This window comes from Pseudochaenichthys georgianus, chromosome 6 (assembly GCF_902827115.2).
Source record: "Pseudochaenichthys georgianus chromosome 6, fPseGeo1.2, whole genome shotgun sequence".
Classification (NCBI taxonomy): Eukaryota; Metazoa; Chordata; class Actinopteri; order Perciformes; family Channichthyidae; genus Pseudochaenichthys; species Pseudochaenichthys georgianus.
The window spans coordinates 5,164,700-5,190,067 of NC_047508.1; the positions used below are offsets into that span (position 1 = coordinate 5,164,700).

General features: G+C 42.8%; 1 protein-coding gene across 1 annotated transcript in view; it reads left to right on the top strand.

Moving 5' to 3' along the window:
- zfpm1 (zinc finger protein, FOG family member 1) overlaps window positions 1-25,368 on the top strand; it is a 111,467-nt gene that overhangs the window by 61,088 nt on the left and 25,011 nt on the right. The window contains exon 4 of the mRNA XM_034085248.1: window positions 22,334-22,467. Within this exon, the coding sequence (XP_033941139.1) occupies window positions 22,334-22,467 (134 nt within the window). The remainder of the gene's footprint in view (window positions 1-22,333; window positions 22,468-25,368) is intronic.

Sequence of the window (25,368 nt, forward strand, 5' to 3'; positions counted from 1 at the left end):
GTTGCCGCTGGTGTGTGTGGGGGTGGGGGTGTGGGTGTGTGTGCGCTCGCAACACGTTCTCACTCCCATCCCGTCACATATTGACGGACGGTCAGGGCCCCTCCCCGTCGCTATATTACGTACAGGGTACCCCTTTCCCGTCAGGCTTCTACGGGCAGGGCGTCCCATAGACCTTCATAATGCCTATTTTTAAGGTTCATTTGGCCATCAAAATGCGTTTTGATGTCATTGTATGCGAGTAATGAGTTTTTATATCTGATTATTTGTGCAGTACATGTACATGATGTTTAGTTTGCTTGTTATGACGAAGATTACTTCATGAATGCTAACGTTTTTTTGGTGGAAATGTGTTTTTTCACAGCAAAGTCACCCTCTGTACTTGGACTTATTGGGAGAATCTAAAGGCAAAAACATCCCAAATATTCATTTAGGTCTTTATTGTAGACCTTTAGTGTTGCCGTACATGGGGCACAGAGCCTCGTATTTTTAAAATCTTTTTTTCCTTCTAATTCGTTATTCTTTTCAAAATAACACACTGTTATTTACTCACCAATAACACACAATTATCCTTGCTTTTATTTATTGGTTTAATTCCATAATCTCGGGCTTTTTTGGCATCCGTCAGGAACTGAATTTCAAAATAAAAATAACCGGAAACAGACGTAGGCCTATAAGGGACATTTCGAGCATCATTGCGATTGTCAACATTTTTGAGTTTAGGATGGCCGAAGACACTACACTACCCATAATCCCCAGCTATCGTTTAGGACTACAGTCCCAGTGATTACTCTTCAAGGTCTGGGATTGGATGTTGGAGTGGCAGTGCGCGAAGGTTACGCCGAGCGTCAAACAGCTGTTTGAAATGGAACAAAACCACGCCAGACTATCCAAAACTGGAATCGAACGCCCCCCCAGAACTACACACTACACTATTGTGTTTCGCAAAATGTTCTATGGGACGTCTCTACTGAACGTTTTCGTTTTTCCCACAATTAGAAGTTGCCAGTATTAAACACATTGGTGTTATCAAATGTAAAACATATAATTAATACATGGGTGAAAATCGCTTGTGTCCATAATGCGCAGCATTAATATATAGCATTAATATATACCCACATGACAGCTCATTGCTACTTTGTAATTCTACTCCACTACAATTCAGAGGTTAACCTGGTATTTTTACTCCACTGCATTTATTTGAGTTACTTTGCAGATTCTGATTAATGATGTGAAATATAAACAACCCTTAAATCAGACTTTAGTTACACCTGAGTAAAATTCAGGTAAGGTGATTGTCAAGTGCCAACAATCAGGAGAGATATTTGATAGTTGGTGCTTGAGAAGACTAAACATGTATCTGCAATTGACATGAATGGAAACAAGTAATAAAGTATATTCATTACTCGTTATTCTCTACTAATAGTTAATTAAAGACTGTATATTATGGCTATTTTGCACATCCCTTTCAAGATGTTCAAAGGTTTATTGACATATCATACACAACTACGGTGTAGTTATGCAATGAATGAAAAACTTGGGTCACAGGTTCCTCAACAGTGCATTACAAGACATCTATCAATATGTGTGTACCTCCACCATTAAACTGTCATATTCTGCACATTTCTTATTCTATCTACATAAGAGTATAATTAATGTGTATAATATCAGTTAAAATAAGTGCTTCAACATAGTTAACATTGCAGGAAAGCAATATATTAGACGTTAAGTACTTTGTCAGGCTTAATATTTATCTGTAGATAGATACCCCCAAAGTTTTTTTCTTATTTAAAAGAAGACCTTAATCTGTTATTTAATGTTTAAATAAAGGTTAATCCGTTTTTCTGTTTTGCACCTCCTCCTATTAATATCTTTGTACATCCTGCACTAAACTGTTTTATTGTAGAGATCACTTATAGTATCTTCTTGATTTTTTATATTCTATATTTCTATCACAGACCTTCTACTTTCCCCCTATGAAAGTATATGTACTCTTAATATTTTTTTAATCAAATATAACACATAAAAACAATAATTCAATAACGTGCTTTAACCACTAGGCGGTGCACACAAGGTACACACAGACACTTGTATTTACAACATCTGAAGATGTGTAGTTTTATTCATGCTTTCACATAATTTTACAGCATATTGCTATACTATTTCAGACTCAGTATTTACATTCTTACATTCAAAATTCAATCAAAGAAAATCAGTAATATCTTTAAAAACTACAAGTCCTTTTCTATCAGCTGTGCACCGTTATGGTGTAAATATAACCTATCTATGAATTAGATCAAATGTAAAAGTCAGCCGAATTAGTGTTGATACTGCAAGGAGACGTATTGTGTGAAGAGAAATCGAAGATGTTGTTTAATTGTTGAATATATTTATGATCCAAGTCAAGTATTCAGTTTCTGCGGCATTTCTTCAGTTTTTCCAAAGGTCTTCTCATCAGGGCTCTCTAAATAAAGAACTACGGCAGATCTGTAATATGTAATGCAGCCGAACCGTGTATTACAATGCCGTTATGTGATGACTTTCAAAGAGAAAGGCAAGAGCACTCGGAATTAAGTATTATTTTATTCTTTTAAAATGTTTTCCGGATTTCATATAATATAAACACCAAATCCCAGCATGCATTGCGGCTAAAACATCCAATCAGCGTAGCTGAGGATCTTGGGTAATCGCTCGAAATGTCTATGTCTGTTTCCGGTTATTTTTATTTTGAAATTCAGTTCCTGACGAACGCCAAAAAAGCCAGAGATTATGGAATTAAACCAATAAATAAAAGCAAGGATAATTGTGTGTTATTGGTGAGTAAATAACAGTGTGTTATTTTGAAAAGAATAACAAATTAGAAGGAAAAAAAGATTTAAAAAATACAGATTTCAGTATCCTGAGGCTCTGAGCCCCATGTATTTTCCTCACAGACGGCAATGAATATATGGGATGTTCTTGCCTTTAGATTCTCTCCCAATAAGTCCAAGTACAGAGGGTGACTTTGCTGTGAAAAAACACATTTCCACCAAAAAAACTTTAGCAACCATGTGTACACATTCAGTAATCTTCGTCATAACTAGCAAACTAAACATCATGTACATGTACTGCACAAATAATCAGATATAAAAACTCATTACTCGCATAAAATGACATCAAAGCGCATTTTAATGGCCAAATGAACCTTAAAATAGGCATTTTCCACCGAGAATAACACGAAGGTCGGCCATTGTTGTTGATCACGTGGTCAATGAAGGTCTATGGGACGCCCTGCCCGTAGAAGCCTGACGGGCAAGGGGTCCGCTGTCCGCAATGAAGGTCTATGGGACGCCCTGCCCGTAGAAGCCTGACGGGCAAGGGGTCCGCTGTCCGCAATGAAGGTCTATGGGACGCCCTGCCCGTAGAAGCCTGACGGGCCAGAGGTACCCTGTACGTAATATAGTGACGGGGAGGGGCCCTGACCGTCCGTCAATATGTGACGGGATGGGAGTGAGAACGTGTGTGTGTGTGTGTGTGTGTGTGTGTGTGTGTGTGTGTGTGTGTGTGTGTGTGTGTGTGTGTGTGTGTGTGTGTGTGTGTGTGTGTGTGTGTGTGTGTGTGTGTGTGTGTGTGTGGTGTGTGTGTGTGTGTGTGTGTGTGTGTGTGTGTGTGGTGTGTGTGTGTGTGTGTGTGTGTGTGTGTGTGTGTGTGTGTGTGTGTGTGTGTGTGTGTGTGTGTGTGTGTGTGTGTGTGTGCGCGTGCGTAAACCGTGCTGCAGTGGAAAAGCGCCATTAGGCACACCAGCTGCTGGACCTGTGCAGTGTCCTTGTTAATTATTACCAGTTGGATTAGTCGTAATTATTGCAAAGACATTGATATTCTGCAAAACCCCACGCTATGTGTTATGCCATTTAAAGAGAGACATTTGAATTTAGTTATTTGTTTAATAAATGGACATAGAGCAACTAAACATATTAAATCAGACAAAATAAATACATTCTTAAAACTTAACAGGCTGCAAACTTGAGACCCTGGCATGACAGTTGGACATGCTACACCCCCCCTCCCCCCTTACCCTCCATGTCGTTGGGAAGGGAGCCTCTGAATGCTTGCATTGCATTCAGAATAGTGTTATTCCTAGAGATACGGGGATACTCCACTCAGCGTACTTTCATTATAAGTGCTGACATGCTGTCAGTCTGTGTGTCTGTGCTCGTTTCGGGGGCTCCTCTGCTGCCTCTTCAGGGGTCCTACTGTCCCCCTGTAGGGGATGTGGATGTGACAGGTTGGGGGGAAATATATTCAAGTCGTAAGAAAAACGAGGAGATAACGAGTAAATTGCCATAATTTTATTATTTATTTCTTCTCTTATCGATGTTTGTTTGGTTATTTATTTCTCTCTGTCTGTTGACTTCAATGAGTTAAACAATGCAGGGAGATTACCGCACTATCTTGCATTATTTCCTTTTCAAGCTGTGTACGTCGTATGCATGTCTGTGCTGTGTGTGAGCAGTGCTGAGTGTGTGTGTCTTCATTCCTATGGTGGCGAGAGAGCATGTGTTCATTATCGTGCGGTCCCAGCCTTGTCCCTTTAACAGTAATTGGAGCGATATTAATTGCTGCGCAGTGGCTGGTTGATGGTAGCACCATCATGCCGCACTGATAGGGCCCTCTGCTCTTGTTTTTTCTTCTCCTTTCTCTCCTCCTCACAAACTAACTGCTGGGTGAGTGGGAAAGGGGGAGGGAGGAGGGGGAGAGAGAGTAAGGGAGGGAGATAGCCCCTCTATCAGCTCCGGAGCAGGCGCTGTCTTTATCAGGAGCACGATTGGCAAAAAGGAAACTTTGACCGGTCTGAATTTTTCTCTTATCGTCAATGCCCCCCCCCCCTCCACCTCCCCTTCCTCCTTCTCTCCCCCTCCCTCCATCCATTCACCTCTCCTCCTCTGCTCTCTCCATCACCACTAACAACCCCACGAACAGCCTCCCCCTCCCCCTGCATGCATCTCTCCCTCTTGTTCCGTTCTTATTGTTTCTTCTTCTTCTCGGTGCTGCGTCACAGTGGGACTGGAGTCCCTGGCTAATGTGCTCTTGTTCATACAACATGTCTTCCCCATGCATCAGACATTTCCCAGGAACATACGAGGGGAGAAGTGTGTGCTGTATCAGCGGCTATGGAAATAAACAGTTGTATCTGCTGTGGGAGAGCTGGCATGCCACTGGTTCCTCTGTGCGGTGCCTTCAGACTCTGTGAGGGGGGGTCTCAGGGGTCCGGCTGCTTTAAGACAATCCTTCCAGAAGTCCAGCATCCCTGCCGATTACAGCACATCTCCACCGCCTGCTCGCCTCACTGGCACTTTGTCTTCCATCTCAAAAATACAAAAATGGAGTCATGGGCATCTATATTTAATATCTTTAAGTTTATAAGTTATGAGAGGTGATTATTGTAGAAATGATTGCAGCAATTAATATTTTCAACCAGATGAATCTGCATATTATTTTCTTTTTTCCCTTATACCAAATGTTAGAAAATAGTCTAAATGCTCAATATAATTTAGAGCTCAACTTGATTATTCAAATAGATTGAAAAGCATGAAATGCTCACCTTCAGTCAGACACAATAAATCCATCATCAAAATAGTTGCCCTTTAATGTTCTGTTGATGAACAAATTAACCCTTGACTGGTGGAAATACATGGCTATAAGTTCGCTCAATAACAAAAGAGATATTTGCTTTGTTATTTCCGTAGTGTAAGATGTTCCGATGCAGCGGCCACAGTGTGCCCACTGTGTTCCAGCTGGCTCACAGTGGGCTCAGCTTCCAGCCGGACCCTGCCCCTTTGCCATCTTTCCCTTTTATCCTCATCTTCCCTCCCTTATTCCTCATGTCATGATACATTAGTCTATCCCCTCTTTCTCTTAGAGCTGTTTTCTGTCACAGTGGGTCATACAGTATGTATCTTAAACTTCTACTTTCCATGCAGACTTGTAAGTCTAAAAGATTGAACAAATAATTACTAGTTACTAAAAAGTAAAACATAATATTCTTTGCAATACAATTATTTCTAGATTTGACATTTCTAGTTTCCAATTCCATGAACAGTTTGTGTTCTAACCTTATGATAATAATCTCTTAATTTATTCAAATCATTAATTCAAATAGTTCTTGTCACAGTCGTTACTGTTCAAAGTGATTCAGCATTAAACAGTGGAACAACATTGTGGCTTCCATTGATATGAAAATAAAAAATACCTTTGAATTAAAGCAATGATAGGCTTCAGCAATTTTCTATTTTTACTCCAATATGTAGTTCACCTTAAAAAAACGTGTGTGTGTGTGTGAGCTGGTCCCTATCACGGATGATATGCTAAAGCCACCATTTTAATCTACAGTGTGTCCATACTGCATGATATGCAATATAAATTATGAAAGAAGAAAAAAACCTATCTTTGCAATGACCTTGCAGGCTGGAGGGTTCAACATTCCCCTCGCTGCTTAAAATGTGTGATATGCAAATGGCTGTCACAGTAATCCCTCGTCATTTGCCGGCTGCAGTTCACACATCCTCTGCTTCCACACTGCACGAACTCGTGAACACGTTTTATATCTAAGGCGTTTGACCAAATATATTTTAAAGAGTATTTAAAGCTGCTTTCATCAACGTATGATTATTTAAATAGTGTGTGTGTGTGTGTGTGTGTGTGTGTGTGTGTGTGTGTGTGTGTGTGTGTGTGTGTGTGTGTGTGTGTGTGTGTGTGTGTGTGTGTGTGTGTGTGTGTGTGTGTGTGTGTGTGTGTGTGTGTGTGTGTGTGTGTGTGTGTGTGTGTGTGTGTGCGTGTGCGCGTGCGGGCGTTCCAGGTGAATCTGTGGCCCCCTGCTGGCCAGTACATGAATGATGTGGCCCCCACCACCATCCCAGTTGCCATAATGTGTGTTCACCCCTCAGACAGTGTTAAAGCCTAAAGAGCCGTGTGTGTGTGTGTGTGTGTGTGTGTGTGTGTGTGTGTGTGTGTGTGTGTGTGTGTGTGTGTGTGTGTGTGTGTGTGTGTGTGTGTGTGTGTGTGTTGTGTGTGTGTGTGTGTGTGTGTGTGTGTGTGTGTGTGTGTGTGTGTGTGGTTGATCAGGAGCAAAGAAGGGTTATTCTCACGTTGAGACCAGAGTCACCAGGTGAACATTAAGAAAGGGTGAACATGGGATGGAAGGATGAAGGGTGAGAGTGCTTATCAAGGAGAGGAAGGATAAAGGACCTACTGAGGAAGTGGTTGGAATAAAGAAGGACCCTTTTGAGTGTAGCGTGCTGAGATACCTAATGAAGAAGAGGGGTGAAGGTTTAAGCACCAACATGAGGGGGGGGTTTACAAGGGGCAATTGAGATAGTGAAATGAGAGGTGAGTGAATGCACAGCTGGTGAGGCTAGGTAGAAGGATGGGGGATACGATAAGAAGTGAGTTTGGTGTTGACCGTAGAACACGTTGAGGCGTCCGCTCTCCACCAGCTCTCTGCCGTGCTCTAAGTGGGGTGTCGTTGGTCACGCAGCTTTGGAACGATGGCAAACTGTATTCAGTGCAAAGCTGCGATGCCACTGTGTGGACGATGACTGTCCAGGACCTAACAGCACATTCTTAATATTGGGCCACATCTTATCCCTCGTGTGTTTGCAGGACACGGTCACATGGCAGGGCCGCTCCACATCCACCCATCTGTCACACGCTCTTCTCTGTAACCTTCCTCCATATCTCCGGCCAGCAGACTTCCATGTCTCTCAGGAGGACAGAGTCCCTGCAAGCACTTACACCTGTCAATCACAATGCTCTGGGATGATGATTGGTTGTCATGTGTCCAGAGGGCTTGTCTTGTCAGGGAGACACCTCGGAGTACAGCAGCAGTTTTGGACCCATAAACACACGAAGAAGAAGAAACATTCTTGTATGTGGGTCAGCAGGAATGCATGTTGGACCCGCTGGTTCTGGTTCTACCAAAGATAAAGAACGACTACCTTTGTTAAAGTCACATCCGTCTCAATGCTCCAGTCCATGAAGCTAGTGGTCCAGTGTAGAGCTCGCTGTCTGCCAAGGAAGAGACAGGAACTTCAACTTAATCAATGATTGTCATTTCATTTCGGTGGTTACTGTTGATCGACTGATTTGTTATTATAGAATAATATTGTAATAATCATATGATCATTATTCCAGATAATATTGTAGCACTAACAATTCCTTAGCACGCGCCGTTTCTTCTCTAACCAGTGGGAAGAAATCAGCTCAGTGTGTCAACGTGGAATATTAGAGCAAATTATTATTATGTTTCAACAATAGTGTGTAAGTCTGCTATACTTTATAACTTGCAAAATAGTACTTTATGTTAATATTTTCTAATGAAGTACATACTTACAGGTAATATAGATCTACTTCCGGTTGCTGCCCTAAACATGACGCAGCACCGAAGGCACGTCTTCTTCGACTGTGTGTGTTAGCACATTGATATGCAATCCAATCCACTTTATTTATAGAGCACAGTTTAAAAACAGAGGGTTTGCCAAAGTGCTTCACAATGAACATAACATTATAATAAAATATAATATTACACGAATAGATAAAAAAGCACACATAAGAATAAATACAAGGCACATAAAGGCTATGGACAGACAGTGAAAGCATACACACAGGTATGACATAGGTCAGACTGACTGACTGGTAAGCGAGGGACAAGAGGTGGGTTTTTAGGCGGGACTTAAAAGCTTCAAGAATGGGCGACAATTTAACATGAGGGGGCAGGTCGTTCCAGAGCCTGGGGGCTACCGATGAGAACGCTCGGTCTCCCCTGGTCTTTTTCTTTGTTTTTGGGACTACAAGCCGCAGCTGATCAGCCGACCTCAAAGCCCTTGAGGGGGTGTACACCTGTAAGAGGTCGGAGATGTACTCTGGGGCCAGCCCATTAAGAGATTTAAAAACAAACAATAACATCTTAAAATGGACTCTGAAATGGACAGGAAGCCTGTGGAGCGAAGCCAGAACTGGTGTGATGTGGTCAAACGTGCGGGTTCCTGTGAGCAGCCGCGCCGCAGCGTTAATATGCTTACAGCAAACCGGTTTCTCCTTTGAATCACGTTGAGGAGCTGAACTATAAGGGTTTCATTTGGCTGATGGAACAAACCACTTTACACATATAATCACAACTGTGTGTTATGTGTCTATTAAACTAGAAGTTGTCCTGTTGTGAAACATTCATGACCACAGTATTCATGATTTTGTGTCATGAATACATTCGTAATATTTGGTAATCAGTCTCCAGTGCTGCAGCCCAGCCTGCTCTCTGTGTGCAGCAGCAGCACCTGCCTGCATCACGTCTGGCAGCGCTGACACGAAACACACAAGAAACACCTCAAAACGTGCGGAATGACCGGGATCGGGTTGCTGTGTCTTTTATAAAAGATTCGCCTAACCCTTTTCACGCAAATCGCAGAAAACTGTTATTTGCCCCACAGGAATGAATGGGAAATCCATTTGAACAGAGCTCAAAAACAACCCACTTTGACCCCATACAGATTCCACATACTTTAACGTAGAACAAAAGTTACAAGTTTAAACGTTTCTCGAGACTATGGACTTTATTAGAGTAATTGGATATATTTTGATAGCTAGTACGGTTCTCACGTAGTCGCAGCTTACGTTTTGTGAAAATGTCACACATTTTATAATGGGTGTGTATGGGAGAGCTCGTGAAGCCTTTGAGTGCGTGACATCACGGCTAGAGGGCAGAGGAGCTGTCAAATTAAAGAGTTTCTTTCCAACTATTCCTCGGCTGGCCACAATGTTCACTCTTCATACATCATTTGGTGATCATAATGTAAGGACATGTGTCACGGCCGCACCGATATGCTCATGTAATCAAACGGACACATATAACAAACACGAGAGTCATCAGCTGTTCATCTGGTATCCTAAATACTCTGGGGGGGATATTTAGCTGATTGGAGTGACAGTTTTTTACTTAAAAGCAATAATACAAAACAATATTGTCAATACATTCTCTGACAGGCTGTCTCTCGTTCACTGGCAGGGCGTTGCCGGGGAAACGCTTTGATCTTTGAACACACCTGTCGGTCGGTAACTAAATCCGGTGGTAATCTAAAAATGTCACAGATAAACAGTTGAAATAGTCAGATAAAAGTGAGCTAAAATGAATGGATATTCTTTGTTGTACCTTAACAATACAACTAATGCTATTAATACTTAATCAGCGGGGGTAATGTTAGCATCGGGACGTGCACCCAAGGTTCAGTCACAGTCAACATTTCTCTGAATTTTCTAGTTCCATTTATTCTTTTCTTTAAAACCATTGAATAATGTGCTCTCTACAGCGCTTTGTGTCCGTTTGTGTCCGTTTGTGTCCGTTTGTGTCCGTTTGTGTCTGTTTGTGTCTGTTTGTGTCTGTTTGTGTCCGTTTGTGTCCGTTTGTGTCCGTTTGTGTCCGTTTGTGTCTGTTTGTGTCCGTTTGTGTCTGTTTGTGTCCGTTTGTGTCTGTTTGTGTCCGTTTGTGTCTGTTTGTGTCTGTTTGTGTCTGTTTGTGTCTGTTTGTGTCCGTTTGTGTCCGTTTGTGTCTGTTTGTGTCCGTTTGTGTCCGTTTGTGTCTGTTTGTGTCCGTTTGTGTCCGTTTGTGTCCGTTTGTGTCTGTTTGTGTCCGTTTGTGTCCGTTTGTGTCTGTTTGTGTCTGTTAACTGGTGTCAACATTTGACAAAATCAAATATACACACATGTTTTCAAGATAATACCTTATTATCTCAATAAAATGCCTGAAACAAATATATGTTAAAAAATGTCAACTTATTATAGCCCTTGCTTTCACCGGCGATGGAGTCCGCGTGGCATGCCAGTCAAAGAGTTATTAGGGGACACTGCATGTTACAGTTGAGTTAATACAAAATGGAAACCCACTTTTGCTATAATTTGTAGTTGTTGTTATTAAACATGTCTTTAGCCGCACCATTAGTCAGCACCGGACACTGGTGTGACGTATTTCTTTGATTCTAACTGGTCAAATGAAAGCCCGGCTTCAAATGATCCATTGTGGCGCTGAAGACTAACACTATATCAGGAGTGTCTAATGTGTGTGTCCTCAGTTAGGACAGAAGATCAAGAAGAAGTTATAGCTCATAAACACTCTCTCGTCTCAAACTTTCTGCTCATTGGCCTATCTCCATTTCTCTCTTATCATGTGCTGTCTCTCTCTCTGTGTCCTCTACAGTATCTATCACTCACCAGTTTCCTTCCTTTAATAGACAACAATCTTGTGTTCCCAAGTCTGAAGGAGGTTGTGTGTCTACAGCGGCAGTAAAGAAAACCTTCAGTATTTTTCCACATGTGCCACGAACAGCCTGCTGTACCCACATGTTCCCTTACCCAGAAGCCCTGGTTCCAAATGAACCGTTCAGCTTGTCCAACTCAATATAAAGACTTAAGTGCACTATACGGGAGACAAAGAAAAGAAAGCATGGGTATTTAAGCTTCATTGATTTGTATTCCTTGTATAGAATGCTCATATTTGCAATGTTACTCTTTCTTGATATGGACCCTCCAAAGTCTCAATCTGTTTGTCGCTTCTCTCTCTGCTGTCTTGGCTCCGGTCCGTTTAATTGATGAACCTCTAAATGACCCCGAGTGTGTCGAACACGCCTATCACTCTATAACTTTTCCGTGTTCTCTTCCTCGGCCATGCTGCGGATACCGGCCTGATTGAAATGTCCTTCTTCGTGGGAGCCAGAAGGAGTTGTTAAAGCAGACATGAATTAATGATTGAATTAATTATCGGAGTCACATACCGTACAATTAATTTTGTGGCTTTGCCTCAGTCTTTTTTCCTCTCCCGTCTGTGCGCGGAGAATGTCAAGAAACATTTTCTAATTAATTGATGTATGATTATCAGGGATAGTTTCTAGAAGGTCTCCACTTTCAATTTGTGACTACAGCAGAGGGAGAGGGGGGCTGGAAGAGATGGGAGTGGGGGTGTGAGGCAGCTGGGCTCGTGTCGTACGTGCACTCTCACACACTTATTGGGTTGCGCACACGTGCATGTTTTTATATTACAATGAATCCTAATAATTCCACTCTGTGTCCTCAAGTCATCACCGTGTTAGAAACGGTTGAGTTTGAGCTGTATTCTACTGAACACAAAGAAACAGACACACAGTAGTCTCCCTGCACACGATGCATGCTTCGTGGGCAGGGGGCAATGCACTCAAAGACTGTCACTTTGGGAGAGTCCAACATCATTAGGATTTGAACATGGACTTTTAGTTGACGGTATGGTTCTACTCCTGTTATTGTTTGTTTGTTTTCTTTATTAAACATCGTGAATGTTAACCTCAGTACAGACTGCTATCGGGAACGAATCACAACGATGGACCAAGTTTAGCCTCTTGAGCGACAAACATGTGTTGGACGTTTTTGTCGCTACAGACAGTGTAATTACAGAGCGGGACTAGTGGTGGCGCTGTTAACCACACTTCCAGCTTGTGCATGGGGTCATTAACATGGAACACGTGTATCCACTTGTGTATCAAGTTGTCATGGTGACCTGAGTGAGGGTGGCACATTTAGAACCACACTATTTGAACTGGGTGTTGGATGCACCCTCCATGTGTCGTGTGACCGGGTGGAAAACGATGGACTCAATTCCTCACGTGCTTGCAGACACATTGTGATGTAATAGTAGATAACTCTCCCCAGCAGTCGGGCGATTGATCTGCAGAATGAAGTTTGTGCCTGTGAATGTCAGCGTGTTTTGCATTTGTTTGTCTTCAGTGAGAAGGCAACCCTTTCACTAGTTCTGCCTCACCTCCTTGGTCCTCTGAACAGAAAAGGCCTTTACTTTTCTCCCCCTCATTTTATCTTTCTTGGCATATTTGGGAATTTGCATGTTTGCTTCTTGCTCTTTCCTGGTGGTGTATGTATGTGGTAGATAAAAGTTCAGCAGTGCAGTTAAGAGAAATTAGTTGGGTAAACAGTGGTAAATGTCAATGATAAAGTTCTGTTGAAGCTCATCTGATTAGCAGCGCTACGCAGGTGTCTTATCTTGCCTGTGCAACAGAGGGTAAAATGGAAATGATTGCGTTGTCCTGAGCAGTAGATGCCTATCCCAGAAACGTCTCTCTACCGCTGAGCCGTGCCGCCGGACTCCAGGGACCATGGAGATCATGGGGAGGGAGGGGAGAAGAGAGACGGATGTTGTTGGAGTCAGGCCTTTTATCAGCCAGCATTGGAGATGATGTGAGTTGCCATCAATGCAGAAGGTGAGGTCGGATTTGTTAATGCAAGTTTTAGACTTGGCTGATAAATGGATAAAGCTGTAGAAACATACAGGATACCAAACACACGACCTAATGCATTGTTTACTGTTAATGATCACTTTAACATGCCATCCTTCGTGAAAGACATATACAGTAGTAAGTAAAAAAAAACTGAAAAGTAAATCACTTACTTTCAAAACACTACAATTCCTAAGATGCTTTTACTAATCTTTACAGACTTTTTAAAGAAGTGCAGATACTTGATTCACATACATATGTTTAGCAGAACTCCATATATTTAATATTGACATTGAATCAAAAATACTATGCTATAAAGACTGAGCACAACGTGTGGGCAGTTTTAAACTCTGGTCCTTATGAAAATAAAGCCTTTGAGTATTTGGTGGATGTTAATTATTAATCAGAGAAAATCAATGATTCAATTAGTTATCTTGCTTACTACAATTAGCTCTTTGCTGAACTGTTGCTGCTCCTAGTCGGCAAGCAGTGCAGGCGACTGGAAGTGTTGAGGCTGGCGTGGTTTCGTTCAAAGAACAGAGGTCGGTTATCAGAGAGTCGTCTGAAGCCTGCGTGGGCCGTGGGACTCGTACTGTAGCTCTGCAGGTGGCCGGAGAGCTACTCCGACAAGAAGAGAGGACGCAGCGGGTTTTAAATGACCCGGGGATGGAGCAGGTCACAGGCTGCAGTACCAACGGCCATCGATGTCCTCAGGCTAGGTTAAAGGGCACTTCCAGGTGTACATACAGAAGGTGTTTTGTATTTCACATTGAATCAGGATCAAGTGAAATTCAAATATATGCCTTAGTTGCCTTAAGGTGGTGTCCCAACATGTGTAAAACACATAACTCCATATTTGATTACATTAAACACATCATGTCCTGTTTTCCCCGTGAGAACTACAGAATTGCAAAGTGGAGGCGTTGGGATGTGTCATTCAGCAGAGGTTAAACCCCACCTATTAGCGCGGGGTCGGAGTAACACGCAGATAAAGATTTCCTGTTGTGTGGTGTCAAAAAATCAATAGCTCCGCCACGATGTGCTCATTTGATATCACAATAGTCTTTTTCCAAATCAATTAGGCCGGATAGAGAAGAACATCAGTGTAGGGTGACACCTGTTCTCCATCTTTCTCCATCATTGATATCCAGGCAGACGGTGTGTTCCTGTTGGACGAGCAGGTAGGATACCTAATGAGTGACTCCCTGCACACGCTGAGCCCACACACTGCTAGACCTCTACACCGATTCATATAACACATGCAGGGATATGGTACTTTCGCTAACATAGACACACACACAGCCTTTCACAGTTATGATGAGGATTGTATTTGTTTAGTTTGTTTTTACTCTAAAAGAAGCGAAGGGAGACATTTGGAAAATCACTATTATTATTATTGTTCTTTTTCTTTTTCTTTTTTTTCCTTTCCAAGGAAATGGGGAATCAGAAAATAAGCTGTGTGATGGTCGATATGAAAGTCACTGTTTGAAGGAAAATTGACGCCGTAAACGATTTGTATCATTGTCTAGTAATGTACTGTCGAATGTCATGTTTTATGTTATTTGTGGACCCCAGGAAGATTAGCTGTTGCTATGCACCAGCTGATGGGGATCCTAATAAACTATAAACTACTCTTAAAGAGCCTACACACAGATGTCACTGGATGACCACCAAAAAGAAAAGCTACAAATCAAATGTATCTAAAAGATGGGTCACTTTGTAGAACTGCCGTTAGCGTATCGCTGTATCCTCTGAGAACACAAGAATGAATCCACCTAATTAAGTGTAGAGTAACGCTCAGTAACGCTCATGTATAGAGTACTTTTCATTTCTATCTTTGTTGGTAAACATGCATTCTTATCAATATGATGAGGTGTTATGATGGCCTCATTATCACTCAACTTTTACAGTGATTTCTGTTGACATTATCTGTTATAGTTTGAGCCCACGCACACACGTGCCAGAAACATGGCTGCCATCAATGGAAGCTACTGTAGGTAAAGATAGGCAGGGCTTAGAAGGAAACGCTCCTGAGTCATCAACAATGTATCCAATGATCATGAAATGTGGTGTATGTGTCCAGTATGTGTTTAGGAATAGGCGTACACAAGCATCTTTGTCCTGGCCCATAGGTAGGGGGTATCACACATGTGTAGCTCAAAACCCTCAAGACAGAATGTCCCCAGATGTGATACACACGCTCGAGGGGCAAGTTTTAGGTCAGGTCTGAAGTAGCATGACACCTGACGCGTCATGCTAAGGAGTTGTTGATAGCTCAGCAGTTACTGTAGACGATCATTATCTCAGGAGGACAAGCTTGTTCACTAAACATGGTCTGCTCCAAATTGTTATATTAGTTGTAATGCAACCTGTTTGAGGAAGGACATATTGGGAGCGTTTTGTTATCATTTATATTTTCAGCATCACTCATTACAAAAACAAGTATACAATAATAAAGGTAATCTGTATAATATCCGTTGAGTGAACACAGTTATGAAACAATAGAACAGTCGGTCACGTGACAAACCAAATACAATAACTCAGTACTGATCCAAAGTCACACACACTGGGGGTTACACTGGGGGTCACACTGGGGGTTACACTGGGGGTCACACTGGGGGTTACACTGGGGGGTTACACTGGGGGTCACACTGGGGGTCACACTGGGGGTTACACTGGGGGTTACACTGGGGGTTTACACTGGGGGTTACACTGGGGGGTTACACTGGGGGTTACACTGGGGGTTACACTGGGGGTCACACTGGGGGTCACACTGGGGGTTACACTGGGGGGTTACACTGGGGGTTTACACTGGGGGTTACACTGGGGGGTTACACTGGGGGTTACACTGGGGGGTTACACTGGGGGTTACACTGGGGGTTTACACTGGGGGTCACACTGGGGGTCACACTGGGGGTCACACTGGGGGTTACACTGGGGGGTCACACTGGGGGTTACACTGGGGGTCACACTGGGGGTCACACTGGGGGTCACACTGGGGGTTACACTGGGGGGTCACACTGGGGGTTACACTGGGGGTCACACTGGGGGTCACACTGGGGGTTACACTGGGGGTTACACTGGGGTTAGATGTGTGGAGGTTCGAGGGGGGGGGGGTTGAGGATCTCATGATTTGCCCTTAAGGGCTATACTGTATGAAGTACACACATTGATGCCACCAAATCACACAATACAAATAGAAAGTACTACAAATAAATGTATTTACATCCAAAGTTCTTAATATATCATCTTTTTACAAATATCCAACCTTTAAATTGCTATTTTAAATCTCCGTTGCCCTGCACACTAAAGAACACATGTGAGTACATCTCACTGTAAACGATGTAATGATGACGGATCATAGCTGGGCTTCATGCACATGCATGGTATGGTTATGCACGGGTTAAGAAACGGCTCCGTGCCACGGGGCAGGTCGGGGGTCAGACTCGTTACAGGGAGGAGCCACAGCTCTGGTCGGAGCAGACGCACGCTCACTATGCCGAACACCTGTAGCCGCTCAGAGAGGTCTGCTGTTCTAAAGTAAAGGCAACGCATGACGACCCAACTATCATATATATTAAGAACCACAGCAGTTTAACATATGACACATGTGCGAGGGTGGTGACCCGGACAGCCCCGGGCCCATTTACCCCCTGCACACACTCCACCAGCAAACAGCTGCTACCTTCAGCTGCTTTCTCCCCCCCCCCCTCTTCTCCCCCCCACCCCTCTTCTCCCCCCCACCCCTCTTCTCCCGCCCCACCCCTCTCATCAGTTAATTGTGTCATTCCATGAATGGTGGAATGATTGTTTTATTGTGTTGGCTCGGCAAAGAGGTCTGGGTGCTGAAGCGTCCATATTGATAAGCGTGTGTGTGCGTGTGTGTGTGCGTGTGTGTGTGTGTGTGTGTGTGTGTGTGTGTGTGTGTGTGTGTGTGTGTGTGTGTGTGTGTGTGTGTGTGTGTGTGTGTGTGTGTGTGTGTGTGTGTGTGTGTGTGTGTGTGTGTGTGTGTGTGTGTGTGTGTGTGTGTGTGTGTGTGTGTGTGAGAGCTGTGAGAGCTGTGAGGCTGTGTGAATACCGGTGAATACTGACGCTGGATGATTTGGACAGCCTTGTACGGTTCATCCAGCACACAGAAAGTGTGTGTGTGTCTGTGCTCGCACACACAGCACAGTGGTGGGGTATTATCATATCGAGCAGTGAGGGTAGTAGCAGCCATATCGACAAGGAGCGCTGGGTTATTATGCAGGTCTGGTGGGCAGCAGGGGTAATTAACAGAGATTAGGATTGTTGGAGGCCTCATGTAACCGCGGCGACACAGGTAACCTGCTGGGATTAGCAAGCAGCACTAGTGGAAGTGCAACGATAGCACTTTCTCTCTACTAACAGGAAAAGACAGTGCTTTATTAAAAAGACTCCCTGACAACGGCTTGATCAACAGTCGTTGGTGCTGCCATTAAATATCCGTTCCTACAGGATCACGATGTTTACACACCGTGTTCACCATTTTAGTTCAGCATGAGTATGCAATTATTCAATAATTACAAAGTCCATGTATAGATTGGCAGTATTTAGTGACCAGCCAAATGAACATTTTGACCTGATGGTGGGCTTTATGAAGAGTCAGAACATCACAGGGTCGGGGTCAAGATGTATCCGCTTACAAAATTAGTGCCTGTCCACAATAACGTGGCAGTTCTTCATTTGTTGAAATTCAGTCTGGAAGTACATGTGGACCCTATCCACAAACTGACAGTGCTATTAGCAATGGTGTTTAAAGGTCTCCTATCATGCAACATGTACTTTCTTTGTCTTTTATAGATACACATGTGTCTCCGGTGTGTCAGGACTGGAGACTCACAAAGTGTCAGAAAACAAAACCCTCTCTTTTCCTCCGTACCCACATCTCTAAAAACAACGGAGCTGATCCAGATTTACGTCCGATATGACGTATTATCGGAAATGTGGGCTGGCTTTACGCTCACGGCCCTATCAGAAAGGCTTACATTAGCAACATCGCTAACACTCAGAGCTAACCTGTATTGGAGAGAGTATGTGTAAAGAAGCCGGATATAAAAAGGAACTCACCTCGTGGTAAACCCGAGAGAGAAAAAGAGTTTGAGCTCCATACTGTTTCAGAAATAATCCTTGAAGTGGTTTTTAACATGATATGGCTTTTAGTCACGGCAACATTGAGCTGCGTGTCTGGGTAGAATTCTCCTGCATGAGCTTTTTTTTTTTTACAGCTACGGACCCAGAATCAGCCCTTTAGTATCAGGGCTGAAATAGAGGGGTGATCTAGATGGCTAGAATGGGTGATCTGTTTGGTATTTTGAGCAAAACAATTCATAAATATGTTTTTTAAACATTTTTATATATTTGTATACTGTAAAGCAACCCATATATCCTACATGTTCTTGTAGAATGTACCTGTTTGTTTGTTTCTGTTGTGGTACTGACTCGCTGGCAGGCCAACAGGTGTCTTTGGATTGAAGAGACCGCTCCACATTGTTCTTGAATCTCAATCTCTACATGTATGGCAGCCAGAGGTGGGAGTAAGTCCTACATGTGCAAGTCATGAGCAAGTCTCAAGTCTTGACCTACAAGTATCAAGCAAGTCCCAAGTCTCTGTGGTGAGGGTCAAGCAAGTCGAGGCATACAACAATCTGATGAATAAGCCCATTGTCCGCATTTCAATCAGTTAAAAGACAGTGGTTATGGAAATGGATTCAACCCACACTATGATCTTCATTACATACACAGTTAATCATTTGAAATCTAATTTAGACCAATGGCAATCATATTAGATTCATATTAACCCTAGAACTGCAGACGATATAGCGAGGACTCAAAAAGTCTGTTCTAAAAGGCAAATGCCATATACGATTTTCTTACCTGGAATTTGCCATTACACATATCTAATTTAAATGTCTGTTAACACGAGAACCGCCGACAGCGTCAGCACCTACATAGATATCATTTTCAAATCATTACTTTGTTCCTCTTCATCATTTCCTTCTAAACTAAGTAGGACGATTTAAAACTCACTTAATTGGGTTCATTTAGAAATTGCTTCAGTTTATCATCATAACAGATCAGAAAGTTCAGATTCATTTTACAATAAATCAAGGAATGATGCACTTCTACAAACAAAAACAACATCATTAAAACATTTAAACAAACTACTAAAAGTAGATGAACTACATTATTCAAAAGTTTACAGTAACTTCTGATAATAACACAGGGCATCTCTCTCTCTCTCTCTCTCTCTCTCTCTCCCCCTCTCCTGACAGCCCGTCAGTATCAGGGTTAGTCAAAATGAATCCCTTGGCGGTTCTAGTGTTCATTAACCGTTTTGTCTTCTCTTTGCTTAATCGATTTGAAACCATGTCTAACGTAGCTTAAACTTAGCGTTAGCTTTCTAGCTAACACAACACGTTCACGCACCTTTCTCTGTGGGGTTTTTTGTAGTGACGAATGAAGTTGGATGTTGTGGTGGTCCTGTCACTGATCTTTATGCTGCAGACCCTGCATACCGCTGTTCTCTTCTTATTAGTGTCATCGACAACATAATCCTTGAATCCAAACTTCACTATTTTTGGAGTAACGCTAGCCGCTGGCATGTTAACTGACACTCCTGTCTTCTAGCGGGTTGCCAGGTTTGCGCGCATGGCGCTATAATAATCCAATCGCATTTCGAAAAAACTAAACGTAATATCTCAATACAAAAACAAATGCAAATATTACATTTTGTCTCAAACTTAAGTCAAGTCTCAAGTCATGAATACCAAGTTCAAGTCAAGTCTTGTATCAATGTTAGTCAGGCAAGTCTCAAGTCCAAAAATATGCGACTCGAGTCAAGTAGTCATGTGACTCGAGTCCCCACCCCTGATGGCAGCCATTCCATGCCAGCGTCTGTTGAATTCCAAAACAGAGAAATGTTGTCAGTAGTTTAGAGAATAAAATAAAAGAAGGTTCATTTTACTCAAACACATACCTTTAAATAGTCAAACCAGAGAGACTGATAATGCTGCAGTGCTTTCTTGTTTTGTTCCAGAACTGTATAGGCTATGCCACAACAACAAATGACTTTTTTAATTGTCCTGAAAGCATGCTTACATGATTGGATATGATGCGTCATCATGAAAGGAATAGGAAAACATGTGTTCAGCTTTTATCTGACAAACGAATGCTTGTGTTGTCTTGTTTATAAGTTAATATCTGTGTTGGCTCACTGGTCCCCGCACTGTTTCCAAATGAGGGTCAAATGAGCTGGTCATGCTGATAAGAGTACCATGTGATGAAGAGTGGCCAATGGTTCAGAGGCAGACTGGACAATGATGGAGGGCCGAGATAAGGAGGTCAGTGTGGCCGAAGTAAGGCCTCATGGGACAGGAGATAGGATCCTGGCTGGACTTCAGACTCTGCAGCAGGTTAGACTGTCTGAGGAGTCATGTTGGCGCTTGACCCGGGACAGAAGTCTGACTCTGACCCGACATGAACCTGGTTCACTTTGGTCCACATAACAACTATCATGTGTCAGAAAGCAAGACCCCAACAACCCACGTGTTCCTTTTTTAATAAGTATTCTAACAAATGGGTATGATTTTTTTCAAAATATTTGTGAAATTGAGCTCCAACCAAATTGAGTCATTCAATAAAAAATTCAGCCCAACCCGACCCAAGCACAACAGGTAGGGTCAGCTCTTGTTGCCTCTGGCATCAGTGTCACACTCTCATATGCACTGGGGCAAGGGAAAGTCAACATGTAGGACCGGTTACAGTGTGGCACAACCAGGCCTGGTGCAGGAAGTGTGCCAGAAGCGGCTTGGTGGTTAATAAAGCCCACTAGCTCCAGGTGCTTTGTGACAGCTGAACACTTTTTGCAACCCTTGCTTTAATCACTTGTTTTTATTAATTTCTACTACACCCTTTTATTCTCCCCCCTCAAACCACACTCTTTCCTGCTCCCTCCTCCCCTCCATAACCCCAAGCCCGTCCCTCCACCCCCACCTCCCTCTCAACCCCCCACCGGCTGTGGGAAAGCCATTTTATCAGCGTCTGTCCGTTGTTCTCTGGTGGGGATAGATACAGAGAAGATAGATGAGTGTTTTGACATGGAGAGTGTTAGACAAACACTCTTATCAGGCCCGCCACTTTAGACCGACCCCCCCGAAAATTCGCCTGAACCATTGACAAGCTGAGAAGGGGAGGGAGGGAGGAGGAGGGGGGAGGGGAGGGGCGGTCCATCGGTGGTAGGAGGGGAGGAGAGACAGATTTGTGTATGCGTTTCGATCAGAGATAACAGTGAAACCAGAAAGTTTCCCACTGCCACTCTCCAGTGTTTCTGACACATGTTGTCCCTCAGATGTGCAGAGACGTGTGTAAAGTACAGACTGCTGCCCATGCTGCACTCAGATCTGTTTTAAGTAGATGGATCAGTGCCTCGGGGCTAACTGGCTCTATCAGGACTGCAGCAGGCTCAGCCCTCAGCCGTCACCGCCATCCTTCGACAGTTATCAATTTGAGGAAGTACACAAGAAGTTTCCTCTGTTTCCCCGGCCAGGACAGAAAGAGCACGGCTGGTATCACACCCCCCCTGCTGGTGGTATCAAACTCCCCCTGCTGTCGAGCGTGGACAGTTTCAGCTGTTTTGTCTGAACGGATGCAGGGTTCAGCTCAAGTTCATCCACATTCTGTCTTTTTGTTTGTTGTTTTGTTTTTGCATTTGAGCCCGTCATGTGGTCTCTATGAAATGCTACGGTTCATGTTTTAACACTATGAAAGGTATAAAAAACACTTTTTGATTAAAGACCATAGTTTCTATTAATACTAGTTATCCCAGTATTGAATAGTCAGTAAAACATCTCCCTCTTCAAAAAAAGCTTTAGTACTAAAGCTATAAGTAAGGGTGACTACAAGCTATAAATAAATGAAATATGTTAATGCTTACAAATCATTTGAAAAAGGATGTTTTGATACCTATGATATAAATGTACCTACAGTTGTTTTATATCCCCTGATGTTAACCAATCCTTTCTGTGTCCTTCCTCTAGATGAGCTGGAGTTAAGTGAAGTAGGGGGGGGCAGCAAGGTGGTCGCTGGCAGGGATCTCGAAACAGACACAATGTGGGGCCCCTACCCAGGAATCCTCCAATCAGAGGGCAGCACAGAGGATCCTGATACAGAGGTAAGACCTCTACTTACCTCTTGCAAAGAGTCTGTCATAGTGACTGAGGCTGAGCCACTATCACGTGTATCAATCCTTATACACATGGACATGATGCTCTTCCTGAATAGCCTCAATGCACTATAACAAATGATGAAAAGCCATTGTAAAACAATAGAAGGTTTCAATCATCTTCATTTATAAATTATGTTTGTCCTACGTTGTTGAATTTGTGATATTGAGGTATTTGTTCTGCTTTTGGTGCCCTTGTCTTGCATTGAAATCCTGCTAGATATTACCACTAGAAGATTACAGATATTCTAAATATATTAATTTATAGTATTGACTGTATAGAGTTGACATCAATATAAACTATATTGTAACACTGTTGGCGAGCTTAAGCTTCAGTTCAAAATCGTATTATGTATATTTTCTAATATCTGCTAACCGTGGCTGACGGCACACACAATTATCTATATTTTCTAAATTCCACCAGTGATATCTGACCTGTAATTGCAAGTACAAATAAGTTGTTATTCCAAACTAGTTTGAAGCTGTCGACAATTACTGTTTAACAGTGGTGGCTGGTGGAAAATATTTTTGGTGGGGCTGTTGATATAGTGAGTAAAACATATTTTTTTGGGAGAAATTACCCCTTAAATTAGGACTTCTGGTGATGTAATGGCGCGTTTCCACGGCAGCGCGGACCTCGCTTTAAGCGTGCCGAGCCGTGCGGGCCCGTTTTTGGTTGCGTTTCCACTTGGCCTAGTACCGGCTAGCGGGTCCTAATTCACAGTTTTTCTGGCCCCATAAAATTGTGGTTCTAGGGCCAGGAACAACCAGGCTGAGTCGGGCTGAGTATGCTAAACTAGAGAGAATCGCTGTTAAGGGGGCTACAACTACAACAAGATGAACATATTTGACCGTGATTTAATTGTAATACACGTTTCAAAATGATGCCGAAGTAACAACATACTGATACCGGATAGTAACAACCATGAATTAATGCTTTGACAAGTCTGCAGACAGACGGCAGGTGAAAAACCTTTTAAAATGCGTGTTTTCTAAATGGAGATTGGCTAAGCTAACGTTGTAAATGCTCCGACCGTCCACACTCACAGCAACGGCCTACAGACATAAATAAACCAGCGACTGTATTCGCCATGACACAGACAGTATGTGGTTTGTACTTGTTTAACTTTAGTCTAGTTTCTGAACAGATCGTATCTAGTGCTGCGTACCGGTACGCCGAACCGGTACTGGACTTGTAAAAAGTTTCAGTTCAAGTCCGGTTAAAACCGGAACGTCGGGAACCGGTACTTGGACTCGCAAAAAAACTAGCACTTACGTATATTCTGGTGTCTGTGGTTATTTAAACATTCCCTGATGAACGTTATTCAGCGTCAATAAATGAGTGCTAATCCCAGTGTGCTCAGTGTACAACATCACATGTCATTTCACCTTCGATTCACGGTTTGAAAACGTAGCATTTCGCCACATGCTAATGCTAACCGGAAGTGAATAATTTTCAGAATAAAAGTATTAAATTAATAGTGTGAACTTCCGTTTTTTTCAGAATAAAACTGATTTAAATTAAATAGTGTATTTAATTCAAAATTACGCCATATCAACATTGATTTTAATTTCTAACAGTATGTATGTACATCACTATGTATGTAGTATGTACTGTATCATGTACACATGTAGAGTTTAGAAAATACATGGTGTACAGACAGTACAGTACACTCTGACTGTACAGTCACTACAGTGTAGCCTATACTGTATAGTAGGTGTGTAATGCGTATAGTCTACTCTACACTCTACCTTTCAGCAACGTTTTAGGGATTTAGGCTCAGTCAGCTCAGGGACTGTTTGGTTACTTTAGTTTGGTAAATGAAATAAATGTTTGAACTTTGTTGTAGTTCACTGTAGTTGCTGTCATAAGTCATTTGTAGACTAAGTGACAAAAAGTGTTTTTTTTACATTTGTACTTTGTAGAGAAATGTAGACACAAGTTGGAAGGGAGCACAATAAACCTGACGAGTTTGAATTTGAGTTGTTTATGAGTTAATTTCAATTGATAATTAGCTCACAATAAGTTCACTTTAGTTACTCACACAACTTGACACAAGCCATGGGTTCAGGTCCGGACTTATAAGTCCGGACCTGAACCTGAACCTCTGGACTTGAGTCCGGACCTGAACCTGAATGTGAGTCCAGGTACGCAGCACTAATCGTATCTATCCCCGGCTGTTTGAAGAGCAAGCATGGGAAACAAAAGACAGCATGTACCTGTTTGCATCCAGCTAGCCATGCCTTTCTGGTGTACCAGCGACATGAGAAGCCTCGTTGATACGTTTTGTCTTTTTCACGAGCTTGCTGTGATATATACAAATCGGGCTGGTCCGGTCCAAGGTCTTTAAGCAACAGTTTATCTCCCAAACTTCTCCTTTCGAAAGGATTTGAGATTAGCTCTTGAACGGAATTGGGCGGGGACCGAGGTCCGGAGACTCCACCTGCACATGAAGCCATCCTCATCGACTACTGCCGTACTGCGTCACCCCACCGGATACGAGTCACTAGTGTCCAAACTACTCACAGACTGGACCGGGCGCTGACATTGGCGCCCGGTGATCATCAGATTTGACGACGCTGATTGGCTGAAATTATGTTTCGGCATCATAGTTTACAGATAGCAACAGTCAGCTGCTAGTGGCTGCTGCTGCACTGGTTGAGGGCTCCTTTCTTACCGCCCAGACGAGAGAGGGTAATGACCATAGACTGTATATATAAAGGTAATGACACATGGGCAAGGCCAGGCAGGAAACATGTGACTTATCAGTAACTTTAGACATCGTCGTAACACAATTTTAAACGAGATGTTATTGTGGATTATACATTTTACTGATACCAATTATATAA